The following is a 13,861-nucleotide window of genomic DNA, read 5'->3' as shown; positions in this document are numbered from 1 at the left end:
TGTTGCATGACCATGACTGGATTACCAACTGGGTGATGCAAACTGCTCCTGGGCCCCAGGTTAAATGTGTGTATGGCTTCTGCATATATAAATGTGTTTAACTTGTTTACTTTAAGGTGACAATATACATACACAGTGCACAGAGAGACAGTGGTGTTGGCACAGGGTGTCAAAAAGGACCCACAGCTAACCCCCATAAAGTGGGTTAATCAGGCATGTGCTTATATACCTGCCTGAGGTTCTAGGGCCCCAGGGCAGGTGCCTGCTTTGCCCTGTTCATCCTTTTTCATTGGGGTTAGGAAAGTCTGCAACCAAAAGGCCTCCTTCGTCTTTGAGGACCAGTGCACTAGAGGGCGCTCTGCTCCAAACTAACTATCCATGCCTCCTGTGTCTGCATGTCACATTGTCCAACATGGCTGCGTCCATGGTAAGGACTTGCCGTTTTGTATGGCGGCATGGGTCCTGTATTCTCCTCAGGCCAACGAGTCTTTACCTCAGCCTCAGGTGTAAATTTCACTGTTCTTCCACCGCACATAACGGACTGCTCTTCTCTCTGAATAAACGCGGTGTTCTGAAGGACTCTTTCCCAGAAAACGCAGCTCAGGACCGGCTACCTCGGCTGCTCCAGTCCGGTGCTCAGACTGTATACTGCGGCTTTGATCCCACGGCCGACAGCCTCCATGTGGGCAACTTGCTCGCTATCATCGGCCTGCTGCACTTCCGCAGCGCCGGGCATCATGTCCTCGCTGTGCTCGGAGGTGCCACGGCACAAATCGGGGACCCGAGCGGAAAGACGACCGAGAGGGAGCGGATGTCCGCGGACGCCGTGGAGGCGAACACCCACAGCATCAGGGAGAGCATCCAGAGGATTTTCACCAACCACGAACTGCAATTTCACGACAGCTCCAGAAAGCTGGGTACTGTGACCGTACTGAACAACCTGAGCTGGTATAAGGACTGGGGCGTCGTGGCCTTCCTGTCGGAGGCCGGCAGGCACTTCAGGATGGGCACCATGCTCAGCCGCCACAGCGTGCAGTCCAGGCTGAAGAGCGCAGACGGTATGAGCCTGACAGAGTTCACCTACCAGGTGTTCCAAGCTTATGACTTCTACCACCTGAACCAAATATACGGCTGCAAGATTCAGCTCGGAGGCACCGACCAGCTGGGCAACTTGATGTCTGGCCATGAATACATTCACAAGTAAATGTCCATCCTACTTAAAAAAAAAGAGTAGGCTACAACGCCTTACTGCAGCAACTGTTTTATATGGAGAGAGAGAGCTTGGTTCCAAACCTCGTTGAAAATTCTGTTAATTTAACATCTCATCGACCCCTGGTAAATGTACACACAGCAGAAAATGTGATGAACTATATTATGTGGTTTGTTAGGAGTCACCCTTCAATTCTGCATACTTCCAATCCACTGAAGGAGCATTTTATTTTACTAGGTGAGCTGCTGTTCACACAGCGCAAGCTCATAACAGCTACCACCTGAACCGGCTGTATGGTTGCAAGATTCACCTCAGAGGCACCAACCAGCCTGGCACATGTGATGTCTGGCCACGAGTCCATTCACAAGTAAATGTCCATCCTACTCAAAAAGGCTATAACAAAGTTCTCTCTTCTGTACGGAGAGATACGTCTGTACCAGACCCCATTGAAAATTCTGGTAATTTATTATTTCAGCCATCTTTGGTAAATGCACAAACCAGAAAATGCAACTAAATGTCTTGTGTGAATTGATAAGAGCCAAGCTTCTATTCTGCATGCTTCTAATTCCCCAAGCAACTATTAATGTAGGTTTTTTCTCTATTTTTTAATATTAAGACAACCCCTTTAAAAGCACTCAATTTAGATTGATTCCTTCGCTTACAGTTGCCATATTAGAGCTACCAAGGGGGACACTATTTTATCCATCTATCACAATATTAATGAATGTTTTTTTTAGATTAAACAAAGTATGGCAAATATATACTAAATCCTTTTTATGTTTTCATACGGTGAACTGTGTTTTATTGTGCAGATCAGACAAAACTTGTCACATGAAAAACAAAAACTTTAGTTGCACATTTTTTTAGTTTTCATTTGACATCATAAATTTGTAAAACAATAACACAACATGATCTTATAATCTCTATTGGATTCTACTTAAAGTTTAATTATTACTCCATGTTATGATGATGTATATGCAGAAAAGGCACCAGCAGTTCAACAGTGTGAACCAATCCACTTGCGTGTTTTGATATACCCAAACTAGACTTGTAACACTTGAAATCCTGGTATCTCTCCAGAATGAGCGGTGAGGAGGTGTACGGCCTGACCATCCCCCTGGTGACCAGCTCTGTCGGGGACAAGCTGGGGAAGACAGCAGGGAACGCAGTGTGGCTCAACAGAGACAAGACATCACCCTTTGAACTCTACCAGTTCTTTCTCAGGCAGCCTGACAGCAGTGTGGAACGGTACGTGAAGATAAAGGTGTTTGTAAGATCTGAAAGCATCTCATATATAGGTGCTTGTAGGACCCATCACCTTAGTTTGGCTGGTTTAGTCTGGTTGAGTCTAACATATTGTAAATATACAGTCGCTTCAGAAAGTATTCAGACCACTTCACAATTTGCACACTTTATTGTGTTGTAGATTTCATTGTAAATGGATACATTTGCAATTTTTGCTCTTCAATCTGCACCCAATAATCCACAATGACAAAGTGAAAACATGATTTTAGAATTCTTTTTCAGATTTTTTTAAAACTCAGTCTTCGCCTGGGCCACTCAAGGTCAGTCACAGACTTGTCTCGGAGCCACTCCAGTGTTTTCTTGGCTGTATGCTTCAGGTCATTGTTGGGTTAAAAGGTGAACCTTCGCCCGAGTCTGAGGTCATGTGCATTCTGGAGCGGGTTTTCTTCAAGAACCTCTCTGTATTTGGCTGCATTCATCCTCCCTCAATTCTGACCAGTCTCCCTGTCTCTACTGCTGAGAAGGTCTCCGTAGCTTGATGCTGCCACCGCCATGCTTCACTGTAGGGAGGTATTAGCCAGGTGATGAGCGGTGCTAGGTGTTCACCAGACATAGTGCTTGGAGTTCTGCCCAGACACTTTAATTTTTGTCTCATCAGACCAGATTGTATTTTTTCTGGTCTCAGAGTGTTTGAAATGCTGTTTGGCAAACACCAAATGAGCTGTTATGTACCCTTAACTCAAAGTGGCCTCCGAATAGCCACTCTACTATGACGACCTGATCGATGCAGTGTTGCTGAAGTGGTCGTCCTTCCAGCAGGTTCAGAGGACTTCTAAAGCTCTGTTACAGTGACTGTTGGGTTCTTGTCACCTCCCCGACTAAGGCCTTTCTCCCTCAGCCTTTCTTTACTCAGTTTGGCCAGACAGTCAAGTCCTGGTTCCAAACTTCTTCCATTTTACAATTATTGAAGCCACTGTGCTCAAGCTTTAGAAATGGGTGTATACCCTTACTCTGATCTGTGCCTTGTCACAAAATTTTATGGTCTTGCTGTTCTTGGACTTCATGGCTTAGTTTTTGTCCTGACATGTAGTTTGAATTGTGGGATCTTCCACACACAGATGTGTGCCATTTGAAATTATTGCCAAACAACTCAATTTGCCTCAAGGCAACTCCAGTCAAGTTCTAGACACGTTTCAAGGAAGATTAAAGCAAACAGGATCCTGGAGTGCCACAGCATGGTCTGAATGATTTTGAAAAATGGAAGATTTCAGTTTTTTATTTTGAATAAATTTGCAGCAAATTTTAAAAATGTGTTTGTCATAATGGGTTATTGAGTGTGTAGACTGGGGGGCATAAATGGCAGTTTTATCCACTTAAATTTAAATATATACTGTATCACAAAGTGTTCACAAAATTAGGGGGGTTGAATACTTTCTGATGCCACTGTAGGTTCTCTCTGCACTGTAACAGGAGGCTGAGGTATGATGTGTCATCTTTTCACAGGTACCTGAAGCTGTTCACCTTCCTGCCTCTGGCGGAAGTGGAGAGGCTGATGGAGCAGCAGAGAGAGGATCCAGGTAAACGCCTTGCACATAAGCGTCTGGCTGCAGAAGTGACGAAACTGGTGCATGGAAAGGAGGGCCTCGAAAGTGCTAAGAGGTCAGAGCGGACTGTATGTGTGTTTGAATGTTTTATTTAATCCTCTTTTATTCAACATAATTGTTCTTGAACATTTCTTACAGGTATACACGTTATTTTTTTTATTTAAGTCAGACACCAAACCCGTAACCTCCACCAGGGTCACTGTTCTGAAACGGCCCGTGACCTCTGACCTCATTGCAGAGGGGACAATTTACCTATTTACGTATTTATTTATCACTGCAGATGTACCAACGCGCTGTACCACAGCAGCGTGCAGGCCTTGGAGGAAATGAGTGACGAGGAGCTTCAGGAGCTCTTCAGGGAGGCTCCCTTCCATGAGCTGCTGCTGGAGCCGGGGACCACTGTGATAGACACCTGCCGCAGAGTCAACGCAATCCCAGAGGGACCCAGAGGGTAGGCACCCCAATCCTGCTGTCCTTAAATCCTTGTCCAGGGTGCAAACTACCAGTAGTTAATATAAATAATTTATGAAGAAACTACACGAAAAATATTAAGCTGTAAATGAGTGAATTAAAGTTAAAGGGTCAGTCCACTTAAATCACAGAAACATTTCCCGCTTTTGTTCTGTGTAGCCATGCACATAATTTTCATTGTGACTATTTATCCAAAAAAAAAAGTAAAAGTAAAAGTAAAGAAGTAGTTCCAAAGAAAAGTGTTGACAGCATATTCTGTGGTTTCAGTGTCAGTTGGTCATTATTTCTGGAGACAGATGTTGCTGTTGAACTTTTTAATTTGATTGTTTGTCACTTTCTGAACCACAAATGGAATTCAGTGCAACTGCACTGTATTTGGCTGGCAGCGCCTGGGCAAGTACAAACAAGATTTATATGATATGATATAAAGATCGACCCGTTTAATCATCATATCTTAAAAAAAAAAAAAAAAAAAGTCAAAATGTTCATCACCTTTCAAGAGCCCATGATGACGTTTCCAAATTGCATTTTTGTTCAAACAACAGTCCAAATATTGAGTTTAGATCGATACAAATCAAAAGAAACTGATAGATTCAAAATATATATAATAGAATTAACAGCAATAATGACAATAATAAGATAAGAGCAAAAAAATGTGAGAATGTAATGTGTGTGCAATTACATTAATGTATGACATTAATACATGGACAGTAGTACATGGGAAAGATGGTTAGAAACAGCACTTAAATGGTCTTTTGAACATCTTTTTTTTAAGATTTTATACAGTTCTTTGCCAAATGGAGAAAGCCATTCCATGATTTGATACCCCTAAATCTTATTGAAAATTGACCTCTGCAAGTGAGAAATTTGGGAAGATGAAAATCATAAGATTGACGAGTTTGAATAAGAATGGACCTGTGAGTTTACCTTAAAGTATGTTTTGAAATGCTCTGGAATATTCCCTTTGATTGAATATATCTTATAAATAAAAACACATATTTGAAAAATGTTGATATCACAAATGGTAAGAATCTGTAGTTTCTGAAATAAAGGAGCGAATGAGATGTGTGATTCTGATTGGGTTGCAAGCTTAACAAAACATTTATGGAGGACCAATAATTTGTTTAGAGTAGTAGCAAAAGTACTTGCCCAAACTATATAACAATATGAAAGATGGGGATAAATTACATTATAATAAAGAGTAAGGAGATGCATCAATGTTTCCTCATTAAGTAACATTTTTCTGAGTATGTTATACATGGGGTATTGCAATGCATGATTAGTCAATAACCATAAATTGATTGACAATATAATTTTGGCGGTAAGATTAATCCTTTATGCCATTTATTTTCTAGTGAGCACTTTACACTGTGATCTGTCACATGTGTGATGCACTGCAGTTTTTATACTTGTCAGAATTGACATCATTTACGTCCATGCTTAGTTAGGCTCTACGCTTCAATCCAGTGTGTGTGTGTGTGTGTGTGTGTGTGTAAAGATGGATGGCCGAGGAAAGCAACCCTGCTCTAACTGTCAGTGTGAACCTTTGTGTGCAGGTATCGGATGGTTGTGGACGGAGCAGTGTGGATCAACCACAGTCGGACAGACAAACCAGATCAAGTACTGATCCCCAAACTCCACATCCTGTCTAATGGACTTACCTTGCTCAGAGTGGGCAAGAAGAACTTCTACATCATCAAGTGGCTCAGTCTCTGAGGTCGTTTGCTTTCACAAGGGACCGGGTTACTGTAATGGACTGACGGGGAAGGTAGGCGACTACACCTCAGCAGGGTCAGTGAGGAGACACGGATGGACTGATATTTTGGTACATAGTAGGTTTAGGTGTGGCCTAAACCCTTAATGATTGCCTGTGGTTGTCATATAAATATGTATATGTACAGATGTGACATTTATCAAAAGCTAAGATATTAAAAACATTTGATATAACGGTTGTTTCTTGTTGACTTTGTACAACAGACATCTTGCAAAGCAGACACTAGGGGGCAGCATTGCCCCAGTCATAATGGTGGAGTTGCATGCCGCCACAGCTGCACCACTTAGCCTGCTGTGACCCCATAGGTAAATAATTGCTAACAGTAAAATTAAATTGCATAATTTCTCACAAACAGGTTATGGATCTATTTTAAGCGAATCGTGTTTCTTTCAATTTGATGTGAACACAAGGCCAACATCTGTTTTACTGTGGCTGTTTTTTTTTTTCTGCACTGTGGTGGTGAGTGTAAACTGTACCAAAAGAAAAGCAAGAGGTTTTAGATCAGTTCAAAAACAAACAATTTTTGGCTGAAGATTATTTTTAGATTCCATAAATTTTATATTCACATTATGAGAATCATTTTTGAAGAATGGCTTTAGATTTTCCCATAAATAACAAAGTTTTCACTGTGGTGTAACTAACAATTTCTAACTTTTAGCATGCATGGCCTTTGTCTGTCATTCTTTGGTTTTTCATTTTAGATTTTTGTTCTTTTGCATTCTGAGACTCCTGAATGTGGAGATGTGCGTGGCTTTTTAGTTCTTTTATCTGTTCTTCTTTTTATGCTGGGGGCCGGTGGAGATGAGGACAGGGTCTGGTGTGTGCTGACCTTGACTTACCCCACTCAGCTCCAGATTATTGGTGGAAACACCATGTCATGAAGATACACTTTTACTCTTTTTTTAGATTTTTTTTTTTTCCCCTCTATTGTTAATCATTTGATAGTTTGACACTTTGCGGGGTGTAGAGCTACTCTAGCAGAGGACCCACACCTTGAAGCTTCAGCCTATGTATTTTCAGAAATGTCATCTCTTTTAAGGTGGAATGCTTACAAGCAATTCAATTTTAACAGATAGTTTAAAAATAACTCCACAACTTATTTTTCCAAATCTCACGGACTTGATTCATTTCATTTGATTTTGTATTTCTTATACAAATATCTATTTTATGAATTGTAAATGTCTAAACCATATGTGGTTTGGGGTCAAAAAAACAAAAGAGAAAAAAAACCTGCTGTAAATGGAGGGGAGGTAGTGGGGTCATGTAAATTTAAAACATTGTCATTTGTCAAATTAAACCCTGAAGTTGAGTGTTATTTTTGTTATTAGGGGGCTGTTTATTTAAATTGCATTATACATACCCCCCCAATCAATGTTTAAATTTATCAGCAACTTTCATAGCTACCCAGAATTATCTTCTTTTTTTTATCATTTTGTGACTGAAATGGCAACAAATGATGAGTTAACCAATGCGAACATATTTCCTTATTGTAAGAAAAATAATAAAATGTATTTATTTTTGAAAAATGCTTACTCAGACAATAATTAAACAAAATCGAATTGAAACGTTATGGAGACCTGCTAAAAGTAGCAATTTTCATTTGTAATGTTGTTGTTGCCAAAGCAGTCTTGATTTGAAGAAAAACCTGGATTTTGTGTTATATGAAGTCGTGCTTGGATGTTGCAGCCTGTTGCAACTGGCTGGTCCACCTTAAAAAAGTGGGCGGGCTTAGACGCTTTGACCAATGAGCGGCCTTCTCCACATTTAAATAGCTCTGTGTGTCAATCATCCCCCCCACCCCCCCTAAAGTCAAGCTCCCCTCTCAATCCCAAGTACATCTCTCAATCGCCATATTGGGTACTGAGAAGGTTTGTCTGCAGTTTCTCTCACTACGGGACGAAATTGACAGAGAGGCTTCAGTTCCTGTGCACTTTGTTTTGATGATCCGCGGAGACCACTGCCGGCTTCACGACACCGCGGCCGTTACCGTCTCCAGCTCGACGTATGCATGGCATAAGTCATTTCACGCTTGTTTTGGATCTTGCTCAGCGACGAGGAGATAACCTGTTGTTTTTGAGCGGTGTGTTTTTCTTGTGAAAACTGGACGCTCCCGGCTGTTTGAGAAATTGTGTCTTTTCTTCGGGGGGGAAAATGTCAGATGTTCGACTTTCAAACGGGAGCCCGACGCTGGAGCGGACGGACCCCCGTGTGTCGGATCACCCGAAACCGTCAGCCTGCAGGAGCCTCTTCGGCTTCGTGGATCACGAAGAGTTAAAGAAGGATTTAAAGGGACATTTGCGGGAGATGGAAGAGACTGCCTCCGCCAAGTGGGGCTTCGACTTCGCCAATCACACGCCGCTGGCCAACGACAGGCTCCAGTGGGAATTAGTGGATCGCAGAGACGTCCCGGATTTCTACCACCGGCCGCACCGGAGGGAGAAGGGCGTCTGCTCCGCTGGGAATAACAATGTGGATCTAAATGGGAATCATAACTGTGTTGTGGTAGCTCCGAGCGATGACACCGACAGGTCTGAGGCGCAGATGGAGTGCACGGAGCAGTGCACCGGGCTGAGGAAAAGACCTGCACGTCACGGTACTAGATGAAGCAGAATTATCTCCGTTTTCACCCGAATGCATTTGTGTGTAACAGGTAGCCAGGCTGGGGCGTACACATCCATCACACTGGTGCTATTTCACTCACCAGGCTACAGTGCACCGAAAATACATTTTAATACGCTGTAAAAAATAAAAAAAATAAAAAAAACATAATTAAGAATTTACCTCTTAGGGCAGACATGCAACATGACAGTTAAAAGGGATATAATTTTTTTTCCATCTGTTTCTCTCGGTAGTTTTTTTTACTGACGGTAAACTTTACTTTTGCAGACCCCTCGGCCCAAAATAAGAGGTCACACACCAGCTCAGATGAGGTTAGTTGTCCAAGTCTGAGCCACTCTGCAGAACACACACCCAGAAAGACCAGCCCCAAGAGACAAACGTGAGGACCACAAACGGTAAGGAACTTTTTTTAACTGACATAACTTAAAAAATAATTAAAAAAAAAAATGATGGGCTTCTGCATGATGTAACTACAGCTGATTGTTTACCAGCGTCAGCTTTGAAAATACAGACTACATCTCATTCTTCCAGCTGTTGTGTTGCAGTAAATTTGACTTATTGATTTTTATACTATGAGGTGGTATCCTTACTCCAACCCAAGTGCACTTTAGATAAAATCATAATTTCAATTTAAACAAGTGTGCATCTTTAACAACCAAGATACTTAGTAATGTGTGTGTGTGCACTTGAAAGGTGTTGGTTCCATTCATTGAGCACTAGTACAAATAGTAGTAGCGGGAGTAAAAGCGGTTGCCGCAGCTGGTTCACTTCACCAAAGCTCTCAGTTGCACTCAGGCTGGTGTCGATGTACTGTGATCGATGAAACAGGAGTTTAGAGTAAAGACGGGGGGGTGTGTGTGGGGGGGGGGGGGGACGTGGCTGCACATTTACACCTTTTACTACAACCGCTGCCCGCCACGGCGAAGCCCGAGTTTCCGACTAAACTGTAAACAACAAGTGCTGAACAACAGTGTAGTAGTAACACGTCAGCAGCCACTGCCCTCAGCACGGAGCAGAGCAGGGACGGGAAGGGGCTGGTCTCTCTCTCTCTCTCTCTCTCTCTCTCTCTCTCTCTCTCTCTCTCTCTCTCTCTCTCTCTTTCTCTCTGTGCGCGCGCGCGTGTGTGTGTGTGAGAGAGAGAGAGTGAGAGAGTGCTGCTGCTGCACACACTCTGCACACTAATGTTACAACACACACACACATACACATACACACACATCTGTCTCTGCCGGTGTCGAGTGTGCAGAAGAGCCGTGCAGGTCTGAAATCAAGTGTGCTTGTTGTTTGCCACGGCGGAGGGGGTGCAGGCATGAAATCTGCATTGTCGTGGCAGCATGGGAACTGTCAAGGCTGCTGGGGAGGATAAACACCACATCATGCCCTGTTAATATATATATTTGATTTGTGGAAAACAGCTGAGTCTTTTTAGGGATGGTAAATATGTCTAGTACACTCAAAAAATGATGTTTTTGATGAAGAAGAAACAGGAGGAGCTTATGGTTCTCTGAAAAATATAACTTTTTTACATGCCATGTAGCTGTTGTTGTTTACCACATGGGAACCACCTTAAAAATTAAATGAATTATTACTAGTATAAAATAGGAGACAGTACAAGTGCTGACATAAAATCTCATCTTCTGCTATTATCTGTATGATTTGGTCATTTGAATGAACAAACAAACACTTCCTGCATAAAGTGCTGTTATATACAATAACTATCACTGGAGAAAAACAACTCGCTAGACAATTTGCGATGTGTTTGTGTGTCTCTGTATTGTTGGATACAGTCTCGATGCTCTCAAGTTGATCCTCTTTGCTCTTTTGTCAAAACTACTAAAGGACATAGAGCAATATTTTTGTGAAGTGAAACTGTGCACAGATGTTCTGCCCCTCTTAATCCTTTTGCAAAAAGTTTTCTGCATGCTTCAGGATGCTCAGTGTCGAAAATTTGTCTTAACCTCCTGTGTTTATTTTTTTCTTTTTATCTTATTTGTCCCACAGAGCCGAAGATGTACGTCCCTCCTTTTTATGTGGGGAAAGCTCAGTGTTGGCCGAATTTTTTTTTTTTTTTTTTTTTTTTCATTTTTTTTTCTTTTTTTGGAAGAGGAACTACACAGCATCAGAAACATATCAGCTCTCCTGAAGACGGGGGAGGACGCTGTTGAAGCACTGAATAGAAACACTAAAGTTGTGGCACTCAATTAAAAGTTACTGCCTCTAAAAGCAGTCAATGTAGCAGTGTGCAATTAGGTTTGATTTCCTTTTTTGCTCCTTTTTTTTACTACCTGTGTGTAAATAAATATATATATTATATTATATTTCTCTCCATATGTAGCACATAAGATAACATTATGATTTGAACACAAATCCTTTATGTAAAAAGGTGTGAATTTTGATTTGACTTGAAGAATTGCAGTGTAGTTTGATACATGTTTCCAAAATGCTGTTTTTGTTTTTTTATTTTTGTTTTTTCATTTTTTTTCTGAAAGGCAGTGTGACTTTGACACAGTCCCTAATTGCTACATGTAAAACAAAAAAAAATCATAGCTTCTTGCAGTTTCTTAACAGTGTATCTTCACTCCGTCATCTTCCTAACTCAGCAGTGAAGAACGGTACAAATGTAGCTCATCTGTTTTTTTGTTTTTTTTTGTTTTGTTTTTTTTTCCTTCCTCTGGTCATTTCAGTGTCACCAAGTGCAGGTTCCTCTAGAAGATCCATTTCCCCAGGAAATCGACACAGGGAAAAAAAAAAATATTTCTATTAGAGCGATTTGCAGAAAGTCCTATTTATTTTTGTGGTAGGTGCTTTTTAGCATCGGTTGAAATCTGGAATGTGATATGGGTTTTTTTTTTTTTTTTCTCAAGTACTCCTGCACACCTCAGCCACATTGTAATGGTGTGTTTGATTTCCCTTGGAGTTGTGAGGTACTCAAGATATTGAAGGACAAAGACCGTACAAGCTGCACAAGTTGTGTTGTAAAGTCATCATTTCCTTTGACTGTATTCCTATTGTTTCATCAGCCTTACTGCTCTTCAGAGAGGAGATTTTTTTTAAATTTTTTTTATAAGGGTTGAATGTCCTACAATACCAAATACATGGTTGCTTCAGTATGGTTGCCAACACTGCCTGTGCTTCTCAGCTGACTTCACATTGTATTACTTTGTGATAACCTAGACTTAAATTTCCATTGATGTTTGTACTTTTTTTTTTTTCTTTTTTTTTTTTTTTCACCAATGTTGTTAGCCTGCTGACGATGCAAATGTGAGCATCTAAAAGCTTCCCTTTATTTGCCTAAAGTGTGGGTTATATTCAAAGAGACCAGTGTACACCTGGGTGGAGGGAGAGAACAGCTCTTCTCAGAAATGCAGTCACCATGCCTGTGTATTTGTGTAAATCTTTGCAATGAACCTATGTACATAATTTTGTAAAAACACTGAGAAATTATACTAACTTATTTATGTCAAGCTTTTTTATGTAGAATAAAAAAATGGGTTTTTGATTACGGTTATCCAAAGTGGCATTTACTTTATTATAATTGTCTTATTTTGTAAAAGCATATTTTTGGTAGTTTTTTTTTTTTTTTCTCCTTATCAATAAGGTTGCAAACTGAGCCTGATAAAATATTTGATGTGCATTTTGTAATGTGTGGTTATAAAATGTGTTGCAATCAATTAAAAGAGAAAATTAAATATGTCTGACTGGTGGTTGCTTTTTACACTTGGTGTGAATTTTGCATCTCTCATATACACACACACACACACACACACACACACACACACTCACACACACACTCACATTTTTCTGATTTTATCTATTAGAACAACCAAGCTAACCCGAAGAAAATAACAGCAGAAAAAGCAGCAACATTTTCTGTCACTATTAACGTGTTTAAACACAGTGTTGGAATTGCAGAGATGGTTTTTCTGCATCCTGGTACAATGTAGTGACACTCCCAATATGAATCCACCAGCGTTTTGAGCGGGCTGATGATTGACACTTTGGTCCTCCAATGAAAAGGAGGATGGGGAAAGCAGACCACTTGTTGCAGCCAGTAACATTCAGTAACTTATCATGGGAATGGCTTTCATGGAAAAAATGTAAGTGCTTTGAGCTCAGAATACGATCCTCAACTGAAAGGTAAAATACTGCAACTCCAGTTATTTTTTTTACTATTTTACTGGCCTCACTTGTGTCTGTATTTCTAGGAGTGTGTATGTGTGTGAGTGTGTTTGCATGTGTGTGTCTTATGTGGTGTGTTTTAAGTTCTGTTTTATTCTTAAATTTGTTAATGTCACTTACAGGGTTTTTACATTTATTTTTAGTAATTTAATGGGGAAAAAAAGGAAACAAGCATTTTTTTGTAATTGATCTATGCTCAATGGTGAAATAGCATTCAAAATAGGAAGTGTATTTTTGTATCTCTTATTTAAATCTATAACTGTGAATTCAGGATTTTTAAAAATATATTTATAATATTATAATTGATATACATTTATATAATTATTGGTTTTATTTTTCTATTTATTGATAAGATCCTGTTAGTTAAAATCATAATACTGATAAAAAAAAGGTACCAAACTAGCACAATCGAGTATCTCACTTTACTGCTTTAAAACAAAACTATTCTTGTTCTAATGAACTTGTCATATTGTTTTAATTTTTATTTTTAGATAAAAAGCTCTTGTGATGTGAATGATGTGCACCAGCAGCAGAGCTCTAATCTGTGTCTAGCTGCTCTTTGACCTGAGGTAACTTTACTGCATGAGTCTCAGTCTCTGTCATGGCACATCCTCTGCTAAAAAACTCAAATTAATGCTTTCACTTACACAGCATCTCCCCTGCTTCCTCCTCGTGCCACTGACACAGGAAGACACCTGCAGCAGCTCTTTAAAGCTGGATGGGTGGGGGCTGTGTGTGTGTGTGTGTGTGTGTGTGTGT

General features: G+C 40.5%; 2 protein-coding genes across 2 annotated transcripts; both read left to right on the top strand.

The window, feature by feature from the left end:
- Positions 1-399: 399 nt before the first annotated feature.
- On the top strand, positions 400-7,369 carry yars2 (tyrosyl-tRNA synthetase 2). The gene is made up of 5 exons (XM_022756204.1): positions 400-1,200; positions 2,291-2,458; positions 3,959-4,114; positions 4,340-4,510; positions 6,087-7,369. The coding sequence occupies exons 1-5, from the start codon at positions 413-415 to the stop codon at positions 6,244-6,246; spliced, it is 1,443 nt and encodes a 480-aa protein (XP_022611925.1). The 5' UTR covers positions 400-412; the 3' UTR covers positions 6,247-7,369.
- A 780-nt stretch (positions 7,370-8,149) lies between these two features.
- cdkn1b (cyclin dependent kinase inhibitor 1B) lies at positions 8,150-11,003 on the top strand. The gene is made up of 3 exons (XM_022756119.1): positions 8,150-8,897; positions 9,191-9,318; positions 10,925-11,003. Exons 1-2 carry the CDS (start codon positions 8,456-8,458, stop codon positions 9,304-9,306), a joined length of 558 nt encoding a protein of 185 aa, XP_022611840.1. The 5' UTR covers positions 8,150-8,455; the 3' UTR covers positions 9,307-9,318; positions 10,925-11,003.
- The last annotated feature ends 2,858 nt before the right edge of the window (positions 11,004-13,861 follow it).

Source organism: Seriola dumerili, unplaced genomic scaffold (genome assembly GCF_002260705.1).
Source record: "Seriola dumerili isolate Sdu_G_001 unplaced genomic scaffold, Sdu_1.0 BDQW01000242.1, whole genome shotgun sequence".
Taxonomy (NCBI): Eukaryota; Metazoa; Chordata; class Actinopteri; order Carangiformes; family Carangidae; genus Seriola; species Seriola dumerili.
The sequence above is the reverse complement of the archived record's forward strand: the minus strand, read 5'-3'. Positions and strand labels throughout refer to the sequence as shown.